Source organism: Agelaius phoeniceus, chromosome 1, assembly GCF_051311805.1.
Source record: "Agelaius phoeniceus isolate bAgePho1 chromosome 1, bAgePho1.hap1, whole genome shotgun sequence".
NCBI classification, from domain to species: Eukaryota; Metazoa; Chordata; class Aves; order Passeriformes; family Icteridae; genus Agelaius; species Agelaius phoeniceus.
The window spans coordinates 28,212,991-28,228,988 of record NC_135265.1 but is presented as its reverse complement, the minus strand read 5'-3'; the positions used below and the strand labels follow the sequence as shown (position 1 = coordinate 28,228,988).

General features: G+C 36.6%; 1 protein-coding gene across 1 annotated transcript in view; it reads left to right on the top strand.

Annotated features, from left to right (window-relative positions):
• THSD7A (thrombospondin type 1 domain containing 7A) overlaps positions 1–15,998 on the top strand; it is a 254,195-nt gene that overhangs the window by 146,093 nt on the left and 92,104 nt on the right. Inside the window, exons 5-7 of the mRNA XM_077175422.1 lie at positions 6,446–6,694; positions 8,219–8,400; positions 13,995–14,150. Of these exons, the coding sequence (XP_077031537.1) occupies positions 6,446–6,694; positions 8,219–8,400; positions 13,995–14,150 (587 nt within the window). The remainder of the gene's footprint in view (positions 1–6,445; positions 6,695–8,218; positions 8,401–13,994; positions 14,151–15,998) is intronic.

Genomic DNA, 15,998 nt, shown 5'->3' with positions numbered 1-15,998 from the left:
CTACTCTGAGGGAGCTCACTGTGGGCTTTTTTTTTTTTTTTTTTTAATCTTCCAGGTAGTTCTTGCTCCTCTTTCTTAGTATTTAGATGAAGCCTGTTACAAGCATTTTGGATTTCCTTAGAATGTTGATTGTCCTTTGATCTGAAACCTTCAGAAGTAGCTACCTTTTTCTGCTGAACTGCTGAACCTCCTCTTATGATATTCAGTATGTGTTTCTTCCAGGCAGATAGCCTAGTTTTTGACTGCATCTTCTTCAGTCTTTTAAAGTTTTTAATTCATTCATTCAGTCAGTCTTGTTTGTTCAAAACATAATTGGATTCTGTCCGGGTTTTGCTGTGGAGAAGGCAAGCCGAACTGCAAAAAGAATAATGAAGTTCCTTCCCAGTAGGTGGGAAAATAGAACACGTTCTGACTCCACAGCTCTTCCTCATCCTGAAGGGCATGTGGTATCTCATCATCACTGTGACATTATTTAGTATGAGAGAGTCAAGAGGAGGAAGAATGCCATTTTTCCCTAGGTTTTGTGTGAGGTGTCTGACAATATAGATGTCTGTTGAGGGTCTCTCAATAATTCTGGCCGTGCTGAGCTCTCTGACACTCTCTGTGTCTGCTTTCCACACCAGTGACAAGAGTAGGTCAGTCATGCCAGGACTGGAGCAACTGGGCAGATCTGTAGGTACATCTACAAAGAAGTCTAGAGTGACAGGAGCCAAGACCTGTGGACATACATAATCCACTACTACATCAAACAGTCAACCAGGATTAAAGAAATCACAGTTTTCAATTTAAAAAAATGAAAAATTTCATTTAAGTCCTTTTCAGTCAAAGCCCTGTCTTTTGTTCCTCCCGAGTGCCAAGAGCTTATGTTGGCATCAATCTCCTGAACCGTAGCCAGGTTATTCATTTCAGAATAATGGAAATCTCTGTATGTAATCAAATGGAAAATCAGCTAAAGAAAAAACAAATATATCAGAATTCTGGGAGAATGAGTATAGTGAATGAAAGTAAGGAATAGTAACTGTGAAAATTTCATTAATGAAAATCAAAGCTGAATGTGGATAATGGGAAAACCAAAGCTGGATGTTGATAATGGCGAAGGAATAGAGGCAAAATAATGCAGACAAAAATTATTAAAGGGACTATTTAGTTTTCATTTACCTTGCCATTTGGGCTCCATTACTTTACATCTTTACATTATAGTCAAAACCAATAAATAGCAGTTCTTGTTACATATCAGTACTGAGTGAATTAATTGAATTTATTGTAAAGGACATGTTCTTCACTGTTCAATTTTAGATTTAAATTACAAAGCTCACAGTGTTGCTCCGTTACATTTGAGCATGAAAAGCAGTGTATCAGGAAAAGCACAAAATCGAGCTTCAAAATGATGTCTCCTCAATGCCTTGTGTTTGTGACTCATGTTTCCATTAACTTATAGAGGTAACTATAAGTTTCCATTAACTTATAGACTGTTGAGATATAGTAATGTGCACATATTCTAGGAGTGTCCTCAGCATGAACATTGAACAGTCCTCGAATCCAGACCAGTTTTCATCTCAAAGTTGCACATAGAGTAGAAAGGATGTGTAGTTGCAGGATGTAACTGTGTTCAAATAAAACAAGACCAAGTGTAAGAGGACTCTTGGACCTAACAATGAGACAGTCACAGAAAGATCTTACAGAGGTGTCGAAGCTCAAAAATGCCACAGAGAAATCAAATACAGTTATGCAAGGCCTGAAGTCAGAAAATGAAATTAACTGAGCACTTTTAATGCAAAAATAACTATCTACAGTTAGGAGTCAGTAAAAAAAGGTGTGTAATGCATTGTTTTGAAGATGATGAACATACCAAAATCTTATTTAGTTTTAGGATGCATTTGTCTTAGTTCATGGAGGTGAACACTATTAACTCTTCAGTGCAAAGATTCAGCTTGTGTTCCAAAAGTCTGTAAGCCATAGTTTGCTGGAAAACCAGAGCGTATCTTGGGATAGTGTGACTGAGTACTTACTGTCTTTCCATTTTTGCCCTCCATTTGCTATTGCCAAGGCAGCTTTCTGACTGCATGGACTATTAGTTAGTTAATAGTTAGAACCTCCCAGCCATTCTGATGCTGCTCTTCATCTTTTCTCATTAATTCTTTTTCTAATTACTAGTCCAGTCCGATATGGATGAAACACCAGCAAAAGCAGAAAATCTCTTAATTGTACAAGTTGTGAATGGAGTATGCTCATGCAGCAAAGAGTCCTACTGCCTAGTTTAAAACCTATTTATATTTTCTGTTCATCTTGCATGAATTTAGAGATCACTCGTGCTGTCATGCGTTACCATGAATTTGGCTTCAGAAATGCTGTATGCACAGCTTTATTTATTGCAAAAATCTATCAGAAAAACCCATTTCTTGTCTAGTTGAATTTTTAGAGGAGAAAATTCCAATGGTCTCTTCCATGACTTCTAAACAACCTAAAAGACAACCTTTGAGACTGAGATTATAAACACTCATACAGGTCATCGGCATATAAAATCAAGTTTTCCTAATTTTTTAAAGTTATAAAAGTAGTTTTCATTCTATAATAGATCTTTAGGATGCCTCAGAGATATTTTTTTTTCTCCTGACTTAATCTAATTTTTTCACATCTTTTAAAGCTTATTTTTGACTGAAAAGAGTTCTTTCAACTGCAGAACTTGCTCATTTGTACACAGGTACTGTGGTGTAATTTGCTCCAGGCTTATGTGTCAACCTTTGTTCTCCCCATGTCTTTAGCCTTAATTATCCCATAAATAACTTCAAAATCCCTAGGCGTAACCTTCCTATTTTTAATTCTTAAGTGATATTTAGTTTTTATTTATTGCTGTAGAAGCACAAACGAGTCTGCGGAACGTGAGTAGACACAAATTCTTGACCACATGTCTGCAGAAGAGGTTGAGCAGTAATTATGTTCTGTAGGTTGTCCTTTGAACCTTTTTCTTTACTTCTTTTGTCTAATCTGTGTCTTTGAGGTCAGGAATAGGTTTATTGTTGACTTAATAGCAAGAGGGACCATTCATCCCCTGTGATGTATTGTTTTGTTTGGGACTGCTTTCTCTTTCCATCGTGTCATTAAAGTGCTTTTATACTTTAAGCTTCATTTCCCCACTATATCTAACTGTTCTGTGAAATGGTACTTTCTCAAACCACAGCCTTAGTTCAATTTATACAATTCCTTCTTCCCTGCCAAAAATCTTGGGGCATTGTCCTTTGAATATATTCACTGAATTGAGAGCAAGATGCTGCAGACTTTGTATGTTACCCCTATGCTGCTGCTTCTTGTATCCAATCAGCTCTGTTGACTTTTAACAGCATTTTTATGTAATTCATGCTTTTCTTTGGCTTTCCAAGCAATTTTCTGGACACAGTTATGTGGGTTGATAGTGGGGACTTATTTGTGTCCTCCCTGCACTTCTTGAATGGTTAAATTTGCATAAATTGTCTACTTAGACATTAATCAAGGGCATGAAGATGTTTGGTGCAAAACTTCTAGTGAGTTGGGCGGTATCAAGAAATGAATGTTAATTGTTTATTTTTATTTTCTGTTGTGTTACTTGCCCATTTGCCTTTTATCCTGTGAGAAGATTCACCCCAAGTCTGCATGGCTAAACAAGACACATAAATCCATCAAAAACTTTACTTAAAAGTAAGCTTTGCTTTCAGTTATTTGTGGAGATCAAATCTGTAGCATTAGGTACCAGCCACAGAGTAAACTATTTTGTTTAGAAAACACATTGCCAGGTTTTGGTTTAGAATCAGTCTACTTCTGGTAAAATAAAGTTTGAAGTATGTGATTCCTTACTTGGTCAGAGTACAACACATCTTCTACTGCCTGCAATATGAAGGAAAACTCTTGATAGTAGCCATTTCTAGTTAGCTCTCACTGTTTCTCTAACTTGTTCAAAGAAAACCAAGTGTTAAAGGAACAAACAGCAGCTAATTTGCTTGCACAACTCTCCTTTTTCTAATTGTAGTTATCTCTGCCCTCTCACAAAATAATATGACAGAACGCATAACAGAAAAGAGGTTGTGTAGTGTGACTTACAGTATCAGTTTCTTGGAGTTTATGTAGTACTGCAAGTAGCACAGGGTTTTAATAAGCAAATAAAGAAAAAAATATAGCTCATCTTACCTCTTGCTTGTCTCCCTAGTAATATTTATGTTCCGATTTCAAGAGTTTAAGAACATCCTTGTTTTATATTTAATTTTAAATTATTTTATTTTACAAGTAAATATTTTAAGTGAGGCATTCTTTAGTGTGTTATTTTTGTTAAGGATCATAAATAAACAATGAAGTTACTAACATGGTATTATTCTGTTTGGGTCTTCTTCATGCCTGCACATGGAAATAATTAGTAACAAACATTAGTCTTTCTCATGTAACACTTCTCCCAAATAAATTTTGAAACAGATGCAAAGCCCAGGGACTGTTGCACATCATTAGTTACTCTCTTCCCTCCTCACCAAAGCTACTTTATGGTGGCAATTTTGTGCATGTTCCCTGGCAATGTGCATCTATAATTAACCTCGGCCTCAGTCACAGTGAGTGTGAAGAAGTTGGTTTACTCTGCCCTCAGAGGTGTCACATTGGATGGGAATTTGGAAGGGGAGGATGCTTCATCTGTTGTTTTGTAGAATGCCTATGTTAGAAACCATAAAGAATGTGTCTTTTCTCCAGTCATTAAGAGATGTGTCTTTGGGGGATCAATGGGACTATATGTTTTGTCAAAGGTACAGGAACTGATTCATTGATTTTGACAGTACTGTAGTCCTATGCCAGATGGGGCTACATGTAGGTGAAAAAGCCCATTATTAAAAAACAATTTTCTCAAAAACTCTGAATATCTTTCTCCACAAACAGGATGTAGTTTCTGTCCTAAAGCAGAATAAAAGATGTTTTAGGGCTCCCCATCACCCCTACCTTTGACATAATAAGAACATTAGAAATCTCCTTCTGAGTAATCCCCTAAGGTCTGTCAAGCCCAGCAGTGTTTCCACCTTATTGTCTCCAGTGGTAGAGGGAGATGCAATTTAAAGACCAAAAATATGATACCTGACTGTCTTTTGTAGTCCATTCATTTTGTATTTCACCAATATCCAAAGTATATGGATCTATTAGGGATGATGGCTCTTCATCAGCCTCTGTTTGGACATGCTGAGACTGTCTCCATGACCAGGATCTTCTGCTAGCAAGATGTAGAATTGGCCTGTTTCTTGTGCATATTATGCTTTCATTTATGATGTTTTTAAATCTCTCAGTTTCATCAAGTACTCCTAGTTCTATTACAAAATTTTGTGAATGGAGGTTCAAAATCATGTTGAATGTATGGGTAGGACCCAATTTTGAATAGCAGTGAAATACTTGTAAATAGTAATTTCTCTGCATTATTTTGTGTTCTTTTAAAGGGAAAAATCAAGCCTTTTTAGTATAGTTTATAGGCCTGGTATCGAACAGAATGCTACTTGCAGTACCAGTAAATATTTTTCCTGTCTGCTTCAGAAGACAGATTTTTATTCCAACCCAGGCATGATAATAAAAGAAATCTATGTTGTAATTTTAATTAAGGAGATAAAGTTATGTTTTATTTAACAGTAGTTTACCTTCTCAATTTCTCATTTTTCTATTGTGAATCAAATTTAAAATAGAAATGTTAGTTTTTACATAGAATATAAATTTTAAAATTGAGTGATTGAGAGGGAGAAAATCTTTCTGATAACCTATGTAATATGTGAATGGGGCAATTGGATAGAAAATGGAAATTAAATGATGGCCTTCATAAGGAGCTGGAAATAAGCACTATGGGTAGCAGGGAACACTTCACTTTAGGTTAGAGATCACTCCCTGTTTGGACCATGAGGCATCACTATGGCAATATACTAATGATTAACAAAGTAAGTTATTAGTGACCAAGCATTCAATATGCTTGCCATTGTGTTTTTAAGCCATTTGTAGTCTGGAAATTAGGACAAGATGACACTGAGTATTTTTTCTCTGCAAAAACACCTTTAGTCATTTCGGTTTTGAATTGTCCCTTACTTGGAACATGGTTCCAAAAGGAAAAAAGAGTATACCTAAAAATAAAAGATAATAAGTGAAAAATGTATGTATTTTTCTCTGTTATACGTCCACACATATAGGAAGAGTTAGATTTTAATTTTATTCACAGATATGGCAATATTTTGATCACAGATATGGCAATACTGGTAATTTTTTACTATATCTTATTTGTCTGGTTTAAGTAGCTTTCTTCAGAAGCCCTTTGGCTGACTATTTGGGATCAAATAAATGTGCATTAAAACTTACCAGATTTAAAAATATTTACTGACTTTCATGTAACCATTGACAGTGCTTTTGCTGTAGGAGTTCATGGCTGTCTGTGGATGTGTGTGCTAAAAGCTGTAACGCTCTCTCCTTGCAGCTTCTGCAATCAGGAAAAGCTGCCCATCACATTTCAGTCCTGTGTGATCACGAAGGAGTGCCAGGTGTCAGAGTGGTCGGAATGGACCCCCTGCTCCAAAACCTGCTTTGACATGACAACCCCTAAAGGGAATCGTACAAGATCACGGACCATTAAGCAGCTCCCCGTTGGCAGCGAGAGCGAATGCCCACAATTAGAAGAAGCAGAGCAGTGTGTTTCTCAAGGAGACGGCGTAGCACCCTGCATTACGTAAGTTGGTTCATTTCAGTTCTCCGCTGCTAAAATGAGCAATTTCAAGCGTACAAGGCTGGTAATGGAATATCAACCAAACCATTATTAAAGAAATAATAGGTAGGACTTTACCTTTTTTCTTCATCCCTGTCCATTCAGTGCTCTTGAAAGTCCAAAATCTGCAAAGAGTTCCCGTTGTAGTGCAACCAGTTCCTCCTCAAAATACAGGAATAATAATAAATATATTTTCTTTTCATTCATTTCAGTTTTTAAAAGACAATGTTTGCACATACGCAGATTCAGGCAAGATAAAAATAAATGAATTGTATTAATTTGTCAGTGATCTTTTCCCTACATAACATTTATACCAGAATCATTCTTTTCTGAATTTCTTGTCTGTTTGTGGACCAAATGTTGAACACAGGAAAGGGGTGGTAAACACCTGGTTAGCTAACAGACTATTTTAGTGAGAGTTGTGTTCAGCACAAGAAAGGCCCTAGATGGGGGAGAGGCTAACAGTGACAGCAAATAAACCTTAGGAGAAATGACAGTGAGCTCTTTATGATACAAGAGATTGCTCTAATCCCTATCTAATCAAAATTAATATTAAAGTCCCAACTGTGTTTTTTCTTTATCAAACTAAGAATAGGATCTGGAGAAATGTCACTTGATATTAAGCATCTTTGACTGTGATATATATTTTTCATTTAAGAGTTGAAATATCATCTTTCTTTATCTCCAGCTGCGTTAGGAAGCACTTTGCTGTATTTAGCCTTAAAGTGCTTGTTAGGTAGGGAATTCTGTGGCATTTCTTGCAGTTCATAATCCTGACTGGGTTTTAACTGTGAGTCAAAGATCTTCTTTGCTGTGTATTCACTGATTAGGAAGCTTCTATCTTCTCATCATTCATCAGTACCCAGCTGGGATGCTTCAGTACTGCAGAATGATCTTCCTTATAACTGTGAAAAAGAGAACTTACTGAATAGTTTTCCTGAAGTCATAATAAAAAATAATCATAGTTTCACCTTGATATCCAGAAGAAACTTTAGTTTCAAAGATAACAATAGGCTTTTGGGTTATTTGTGGGGAGGGGAGGGGGAGTTGAGAGGTTTTTCCCTCATTTTCTGGCTCTTGTGTTTCTCAGCATTCACATCTCTTTCATATTTTGGATTTTGTTTATATAAATTGTCAAGCTCTAAACAAATGCTGAGAGTCACATTCTTGAAAGTTATCTGAACATGGACTATACGTCTCTGTATAGTAAGTTTTTCTCCCCTCAAATAAAATATTTATATATGTGGTATGTTTCAGGAATTTGAAAGATCCTCTTAAAGAGTAACGATTTTAAAAATTAAATAATACAAAAAAAGTTTCCATATGCATAAAGTGCGAAATTTAATGCACCTTTGTGTGCAAGGAATTGCAGTGCTCAGGCCTTTTATGAAATTAATGAGGTACTGAGGCGTTTCAGCTGGTGTAATTGAATATTGTGTGAGAGGGCTGGATGATTTCTAGAGACCCAGTTAACCAAGTGTGTTGCAGGTATGGCTGGCGCAGCACTGAGTGGACGGAATGCCGCGTGGATCCTCTCCTCAGCCAGCAGGACAAGAGGCGGGGGAACCAGACAGCGCTGTGCGGAGGCGGCGTGCAGACCAGGGAGGTGTACTGTGTGCAGGCTAACGAAAACCTCCTCTCCTACCTAAATACCCTCAAGGATAAAGAAGGTAAACTTGATTCCATTGCAGTTAAATTAGTGTGAAATCAGAGCATGTCAGCATTCCAGAGCTCTTTCACAGCTTTCATTGTCTTCTGTCATGAGTGCCTCCTTACCTTAACTTGTGAGTTACTGCTATTTTTTAATTCAGATGAAAATGCTTAATTGCTGTGGCAAAGATTTCATTCTCTATGCTGCAAATATAGATTCCAAATATAAATTCCTACAAATTACTATTTCTTAGTGTCTACTGAAAAATACTGTGCAGGAGACCTTTCCATAAGAAAGAACATGAAAAGGTGGGTCAGAAGTCTTAGACCTGGTATTTTCTTCTACTGTAAACTTCTGGTGTGTCCTTCATCTGGGTGATGAACTTGTGCTGTTTGACGTGCAGATGGAATATGTAAATTCTAGCATGTAAGCTCAATATAGAAAAATGCAAAAATATTATTAGATTTAATTCACAGGGAACTGATTTTCTTTTTTCCTTTATTTGGTCAAGTTTTTAAGTAGCTTTCAGTACTTCAAGCCAATATAATTTCATGGATTTATTTACCTAACTGAAAGAGAGAAGAGATTTTTCCTTGTCACTGTTAAAGCCTGCACAGCTTCTTAAGGAAAGAGAGAATAGCTTAGAACAAAAATCTTTAATTCATTTGGTAGCGTACATATTTTAGAACAACACTTGAATATTTTACATTACATCTACTTCTGTATAGTAATGCAGAACTATAGAGTCAGAAATCAGTGAATTAAGCTAAATGCATTTAACTTTTTAATTAAATTTTATCATTTACCTATTTCATGCAAACACACAGCCATATACTTCAGGAAAAACAACATGCATATACGTCAGGAAAAACAACATCAATATGCAAATCCCGTGTAATACCACATTTTGTCCAGGGCTGGCCAAACAGCAGACTAGCAAGGTTCCTGCTGTGGTTTAAAGGTACTCTCAAACTTGCCTTAGAGGTAGAGTTTGTGGGGAATGTTAATGCCAACATCCATTTCAGCGTGACTGCTCAGATCAGTAGGGTGTGACTCGGGAGCTCTGCAGCCCCACATCTGTATTTATTAAAGAAGAAGCTTTCAAGCCTCTTTGTCTTATGCAAATCAGCTCTGCCCAAGGGCTTTTAGTAAATCGCCTCTGCTGAACAAAGTTTAGATGCCTCTGCCGCAGTGTGAACTACAAAAACCTCCCAGCTAAGGAGAGGTAACAATAAGACCAGTGGCAGCTTACTGTTCAGAATGATGATTAGGATTTTGGTAGGCTGTGAAGTCTCGCCAGATTAGGCGTGTGTGAAATTTACCCTTATCAGACTGTGACAGGAATACATGGAGCCCATCAGGAGGTAATCTCTGCAGGCTCCTGAAAGCTGATTAAAATGTAACTAGTCTTGGATGCATAAACATGAGAACAGTTTTTCAAGAGCTCAGACTGGGGGTGAAGTGGATCTTAGTTTAAAAAGGAGCTCTGGGCTGTTTCCACGTTAGGGGACAGATTTTCAGAAGAGGTGCTGCTCTGCTCATCCTCCCTCTCTCTCCTGTCATAGAATAGAAAATTATGAGTAATTTGAAGTTGGGAAAAAACCAGGGCACACACCCACCAGATTATGCTGTGGGGAAACGCCTTCATCTCAGTGTAGTTTATTGTTGGTTGTAGCAAACGCTTTTTTGGTAAGGCTGATTTAAAGACCTCCCTTCTCATATTCTCATGGTGGCGTTTCCCTGTTATTTCAGAAAGTCAGTCACAGAGCAAGTCGAAGGCTAGTGCTGCACCTCTGCTATCAATCACTTTTGAAATAACAGGTAGGTAAATTAAAGCCTCCAACCTGACCTTTTGGTTAGAGCATGCAAAGGAGGCAATGCCCTTTTGGGAGACCTTGTTTGCTATATGTGTACACTTAACATGTTTATGTGGCTCTGAAATAGTTAAATGGATTGGAGCATTCTCAGGAAATTTCAGATCAGTTTGAAAGTGACAGGCCAAAATTCAAACTAAGGAAGCTCATGAGCCAGCTAGGATGCTGGAACAATTGCCTGCTCCACTCCTGAACCATTTTAGCTAGTGACTGCTTTTCCTCTCACTTCTGAGCATTGGGAATTATATTTCAGCTTTCATCATAACTGCTGTTTCCAGTCCCTTCTGCAGATTTAAAACACCAATTTAGGCCTCTGGTAAGAATTTGAACTTCTAATACTGAGCTGAACCAGAATCCCTCACACTACTCAGGTCAGTAGGAAGAAGAAGAACATTTGTTGTAGTTGTTAAGCAGTGACAATCGAGTTCCTGGAGGCCACAGTCATACTCCCATTTACTTGCCACTGACTTGAATTGTTTCATCTCTGTTCACCTACTTAACTGGTTTAGTCATGAAGTTTCTCTTATTGTATGAGGTGTACTGTTTCATCTTATTCCGAGTACCTTTAAAACCCTCGATGTAGAATAAAGAGGAAGAAAGTTCCTTATGGGCATAAATTTATTCTACATCTGCAAATACACATTTGTTGCCTTATTAAGCACAGGACTGCTTACATGCATGGAATTGTGCCATTTCTCAGAGCATAAGGTTCTGAATTATCTAATGTTTTTTGATGAGAGAATTCAGCATTATAGAAAATGAGAAGAAAATGTTATTTACTTGTTGGTCATAATGTGTTTTAGGCTTGAGTTTTTCTTGGGATTTTTGAGTGAGAGTACTTGGAGAAATTTCTTTGTGTTGTTTGCTGTGAAACCAGTGTGGGAAATGACCAGAAAGAGAAATATGAAATTGTGTCTGCTTATACTGATACAGACACATATAAATTCAGTCTCCTTGCTAGCCTGGTCATTACTGGGCACTAGTCTCTTGAGGGTCTTTAGAGAAAGATGGAGAATTTTATGTCTTGATAAGAGTAGCAAATGCATAAAAGAAGAACTGTTTTTTTTTTCTTTTCAGTTGTTTTTAAAATGCAGTAATTCAAGGAGGTGTTTTACAAGGATATAAAATATATTCAGCTGAAATTTCCTAATATAGAACATTATTTCAGGAATGGATAATTAAATCTTTATTTTTTTAGGCTACTAGCCATGAACCTGAAATTCCTTGAAAGCTGAATCTAATTTATTATTTAGACGGAAGGAGAAAGAGAGATTATCAAAATGCATTAACTTTTCTTTCTAATTTTGGCCCAAAATTTGGTCAAATTTCACATAGATCTTGTAGTATTACACACAGTCTAATTGGCATTCAGCATTACTTCCCAGGAATAAAGAACAATCTTTAATGCTGACACAAGAAAGTATGAAAGGACAAAGACAAGGTTTTAAACTGTAAATATATGCAGCCAGTATCATCTTATGTCAGAGTGTCTTTGCTAAACAATACACATCAAAGCCTATGCTCAATCATACTTTTGTGATGCTGAAAGAAATTAATTTAAATTCATGGGAACAAGATGGTCATAAGATGCCCAGACAAAGCTGTTTTCTTTCACTGTCATCTCTGGAAAAGAATTTTGAGTAATCCTGCATGAAATTCATCCTAAGTGCTCAGTGATGAAAACATTTTTTAATAATCTGAAATAAAACTTTTCTGTCCTATGGTTGAATGATTTTGTTGTAAAAACAAAATATAAGAGATAGCATCTGTACATCACTTAGTGTCTAAACACAGCATTTGGAAAGCATTTTGGCATATTTAAAGATTTATTGTTACCTGTGATATGAAAAAACTGCTACTGCTAAAAGCTTCCAATGAAAGATCTTTGTTATTTTTCTGAGTAAAATTCTCTGAACTAGTGTGATAAGTTTTTTATCATGGTGAAGGCTAAAGATGAAGCATGGAATTCCTCAGAGCACTTTCTCTATTCCCTGAAGCAAGACTGTCTCAGGGGTATGATTGGCCCTTAATTTCAACTGTCTCACTTGGGCAATTCCCCAGTTAAATAAAGGTTAAAATGTATGAATAGCAGTTACTTACTCTTTTTCTTTTTTTATTAGAAACTAGTCAATGCAAATTCAACAGGCAAACTATGTTTACTTATATCCATTTTCTACACCAAATAGGCATATTATGTTGAGTATCATGCATGCTCATTGTGCATGTCAAAATTACTGTAAAAATCAATAATATGTCATAAAAATTAATTTCAACATACCATTGTGCAAATGTTGGAATATAAGCCTTTATATTATTTTATTTCAAGAGATTGGTAAGCTAGAGACAGTAATATTAAATTACTATCTTCATTATGTGGAGCAACACAGTATAAAACTGTGCCAAAGGAGGCAACGTTGACAACCAGAATAGGGTGAGGATTTTTCATTCCATTTTCCCCTCAAAAAAGTGAGAATTGGATGCTTTTTCCGAAACTGTAAAGATCATCTGCTAAGAAAATCTGAATGGAAAGACATACACAGATGTCTACAAGATTGACTGTACTTTAACAGCCTCGTGTTTACTTTCACATTCCATAAGTGGTTATTGATTTCATCTTTCAGACAGATATTTTGTCATATACTGTATCTATTTAATCTGAGAGTCTTTTCATCAAAAGTGGTGGCAAAATTAATGATGTAACTTCCCACAGGAAAAAAAAAATACTTAATAGAAGGAGAGTGCTTTAAGTTAAGGAATTTTATGTTTCCTCAATCAACCAAAGTAAAGTAATGTGGCAGACATCTAGCAGATTTTCTCTTTTTACTGTAATATTTTGTCAAGTCCTGTATTATGAAAAAGAATTAAAATCTTGCTTTCAATTAAATAGTACATTTTCAGTTTGAGTTTTGTGCCTTACTCTGGCACCTTATTTTCCCATTACTTGTACTACCTGTGAAGTCAAAAGAATAAAGTACAGAAGGGGAAGGGTGATTTTGGTTATTGATCTTTAAAGAACAGAAGAGTCTGCCTTCACATGTGTCTCTATAGTTTAGTAACACTTTAAAAAAAATAAATTGTCTTGTGCAGTTTTTACAACTACATATACACATGATGTATACATATTTATCAATATATATATAGCAAATGCAAAGCATATATATCGCTGAAACAAAGCCTTTCTTGAACTAAAGTTGCTGCTGCACAAATCTTACTTCTGAGTGTGCACTTGATAGTCTTTAGAGTAAAAGGAAAAAAGTTTTTGCCAAAATTTTATCTGTGTTTCGGGTTAAAGCTTAAAAATAATCTTTTAAATATTAATTACCAGGCCTTTGAAGTTATAATATCATATAGCTTACATATACCAAGTGCAAAGGGGTTTATGCAGCTTTGTGTCCAGTTTCTTAAGAGAAGAAGTAATGAGATAACAGGACACAAATTTATGTAGAACGCAAAGTGAACAATTATTATGGTGGTATAATTTACCCCTCAAAGGAAAGGACTGGGTCAGAGGGGGTGCTGCAATATCTACAATCTTCCCATCTCCACATAATGGGATTTGACTTTGTTCATGCAAAGAGTAAACTGACTTCCATTCAACTTTTTTCAAGGCAGGCATTTTTCCATCACGTCATCAGATTAAAATGATGAGATAGCAGCCCTTCTGACTGAAGGATGGTTCTGTCTACTTAGAGCTGAGGATCATGACCAGTGACATATGAGAAATATCTTGTTTTGACAGCTTCAAGGCCAGTAGACCGTAAACTGTGTACAGGACCTCTTCCCAGCACCTCCCAGCTGTGCCACGTTCCCTGTCCTACAGAGTGCGAGACCTCAGCATGGTCAGCCTGGGGACCATGCACCTATGAAAGCTGTGATGACCCTCAGGCCAAGAAGGGTATGTAACAATTCAGCAGAGCCTTTTAATGGTGATATTTACTATTCCTAAGTCACTAGGTTATGCAAGCACATGAAATTTTGTACCAAGAAGTGTATACCTAGTGCCTCTGGGCATCAAAATAAAGGCATTGAATTGGGACTACATTTGACGTCACTGTTATACCAAAGGTAGCAAAAATGTAGCCTGTTTTCTAGGCTCTCAAGATCAGTTTGGGTTTTTTCAGGTCAATTCCAGTTTCAAACCTTCCTCTCACATTGAAAGGGGTACAGTTTGTGTGTTCAAATCACAACTTTGGCACTGTCACAGAAGGAGGACAGAAGCCTCCTTTGAGGTATGTAGTGTACAAGGCAATCAAAGATTTACAGTTCAGTAATAGCTTAGGAATTCACCATTAGACCGTAAATCATGATCTGGCAGAGATGGCACCATTCACTGTTGATATGAGATGCTGTTTTACTTATGACATATGTGCTAGTTTCGATTTCAGCATGTTTTACAATTTATTGCCATGCAGAACAGATTGTAGTAACCTGACATCAAAATAGGAAAGCAAGAATACCGTGACAGGGACCTCATGTTAGAAGTCTGTGGGCTTCTGGCTGTAAATGAGAAAAACTGGCCTAGTCATTGCTGCAAAGTGATTATCTGATAAAATTGGGAGTACAGACTTGGGTTTCTTGATTGAAAACAGTTGTAAGAAAGGGCAGCCACATATGTCCACTGGAAGGAGCAACTGTGATTGCTATGTTTGCTTAGCTGGATATGTCTGGCATACTGCTAGCTACACTTCTGTCTGGGCAGCAGTAATACGAGTTTTACATAGCTGTTTTTTGGAACTCTGACCCAACCTTGATCAGTTCAAGAAGGAAAAAGCAGTTCAATTGTGCAAATCTATCAGATTAAGTAGTCTGAGTACAGCTGTCAAGTAGTCTGTTATTTCTGTTGCTGTTCCATCACTGAAAGATTTGCTATGTTTTCAGGGGTAAAGTTTAGGTTTGTGAGACTGATTTGGACATCTGTCTAATAGAAGTATATTAGGATGCACTTTGTGCAAGCCTTTATTCCTGCACACATGAGCAGGGATGTTTTGTCAATTGCCAATGTTTTTTTCTTATCTGGAAATTCTTACATTTTATTTTATAATTGCATTGACAGTTCTTCTGAGAGAATGATGTGAAAATTGTGCAGGCACTCCCACTTTTAGCAGCATGTCTGTCTACATATTTCCAGATCATTTGCATCCTTTGTTGCTGTAGATATTGGAGTTCTTTATTTTTGAAATTGTATCAGCCTTTTGTGTCAGGCTTACTAAACCTTTTGCACATAATTTGGCTGAACTCTTCAGTTTAGGAAAAAGGAGAACAAACAGCATCTGAAGATAAATGGAACAGTATTTTTAAAGTAAATACTTACTATAATTAAATTAAGAGGCATATCTTCAAAGAATCAGTTCTTGCACATGTGTGTTTGAAAACTCTCCTGTTCAGTTTGTGTCTTGGTAGAAATAACAGAGTATATTATATGTAGTATTTTATAAAAAATATCTGTATATTACTTGCTTACCTGAATACTGATATAAAACGAGAGAGATTGTGAAAAGATATGAAAAGAGAAACTATCTCCTGAATCCGTTTAGTTTGGTTAGGTTTTTCTGACTGTATTTAGTCTGGTTTTTTTCAATGAGCCATCCTGAAAGGAGAGAGTGGATTGCTTTTGGTTGCTGGCATTGGCCCAGTAGATGACACAGTGCATAAGTGCCAATCAGTTTGTCCATTCCAAAATGAGTTTAGGTAGTCTTAAGGAAATTTTTAGATGCTTGCAAGGGAATATTGTAATGTCTATTAC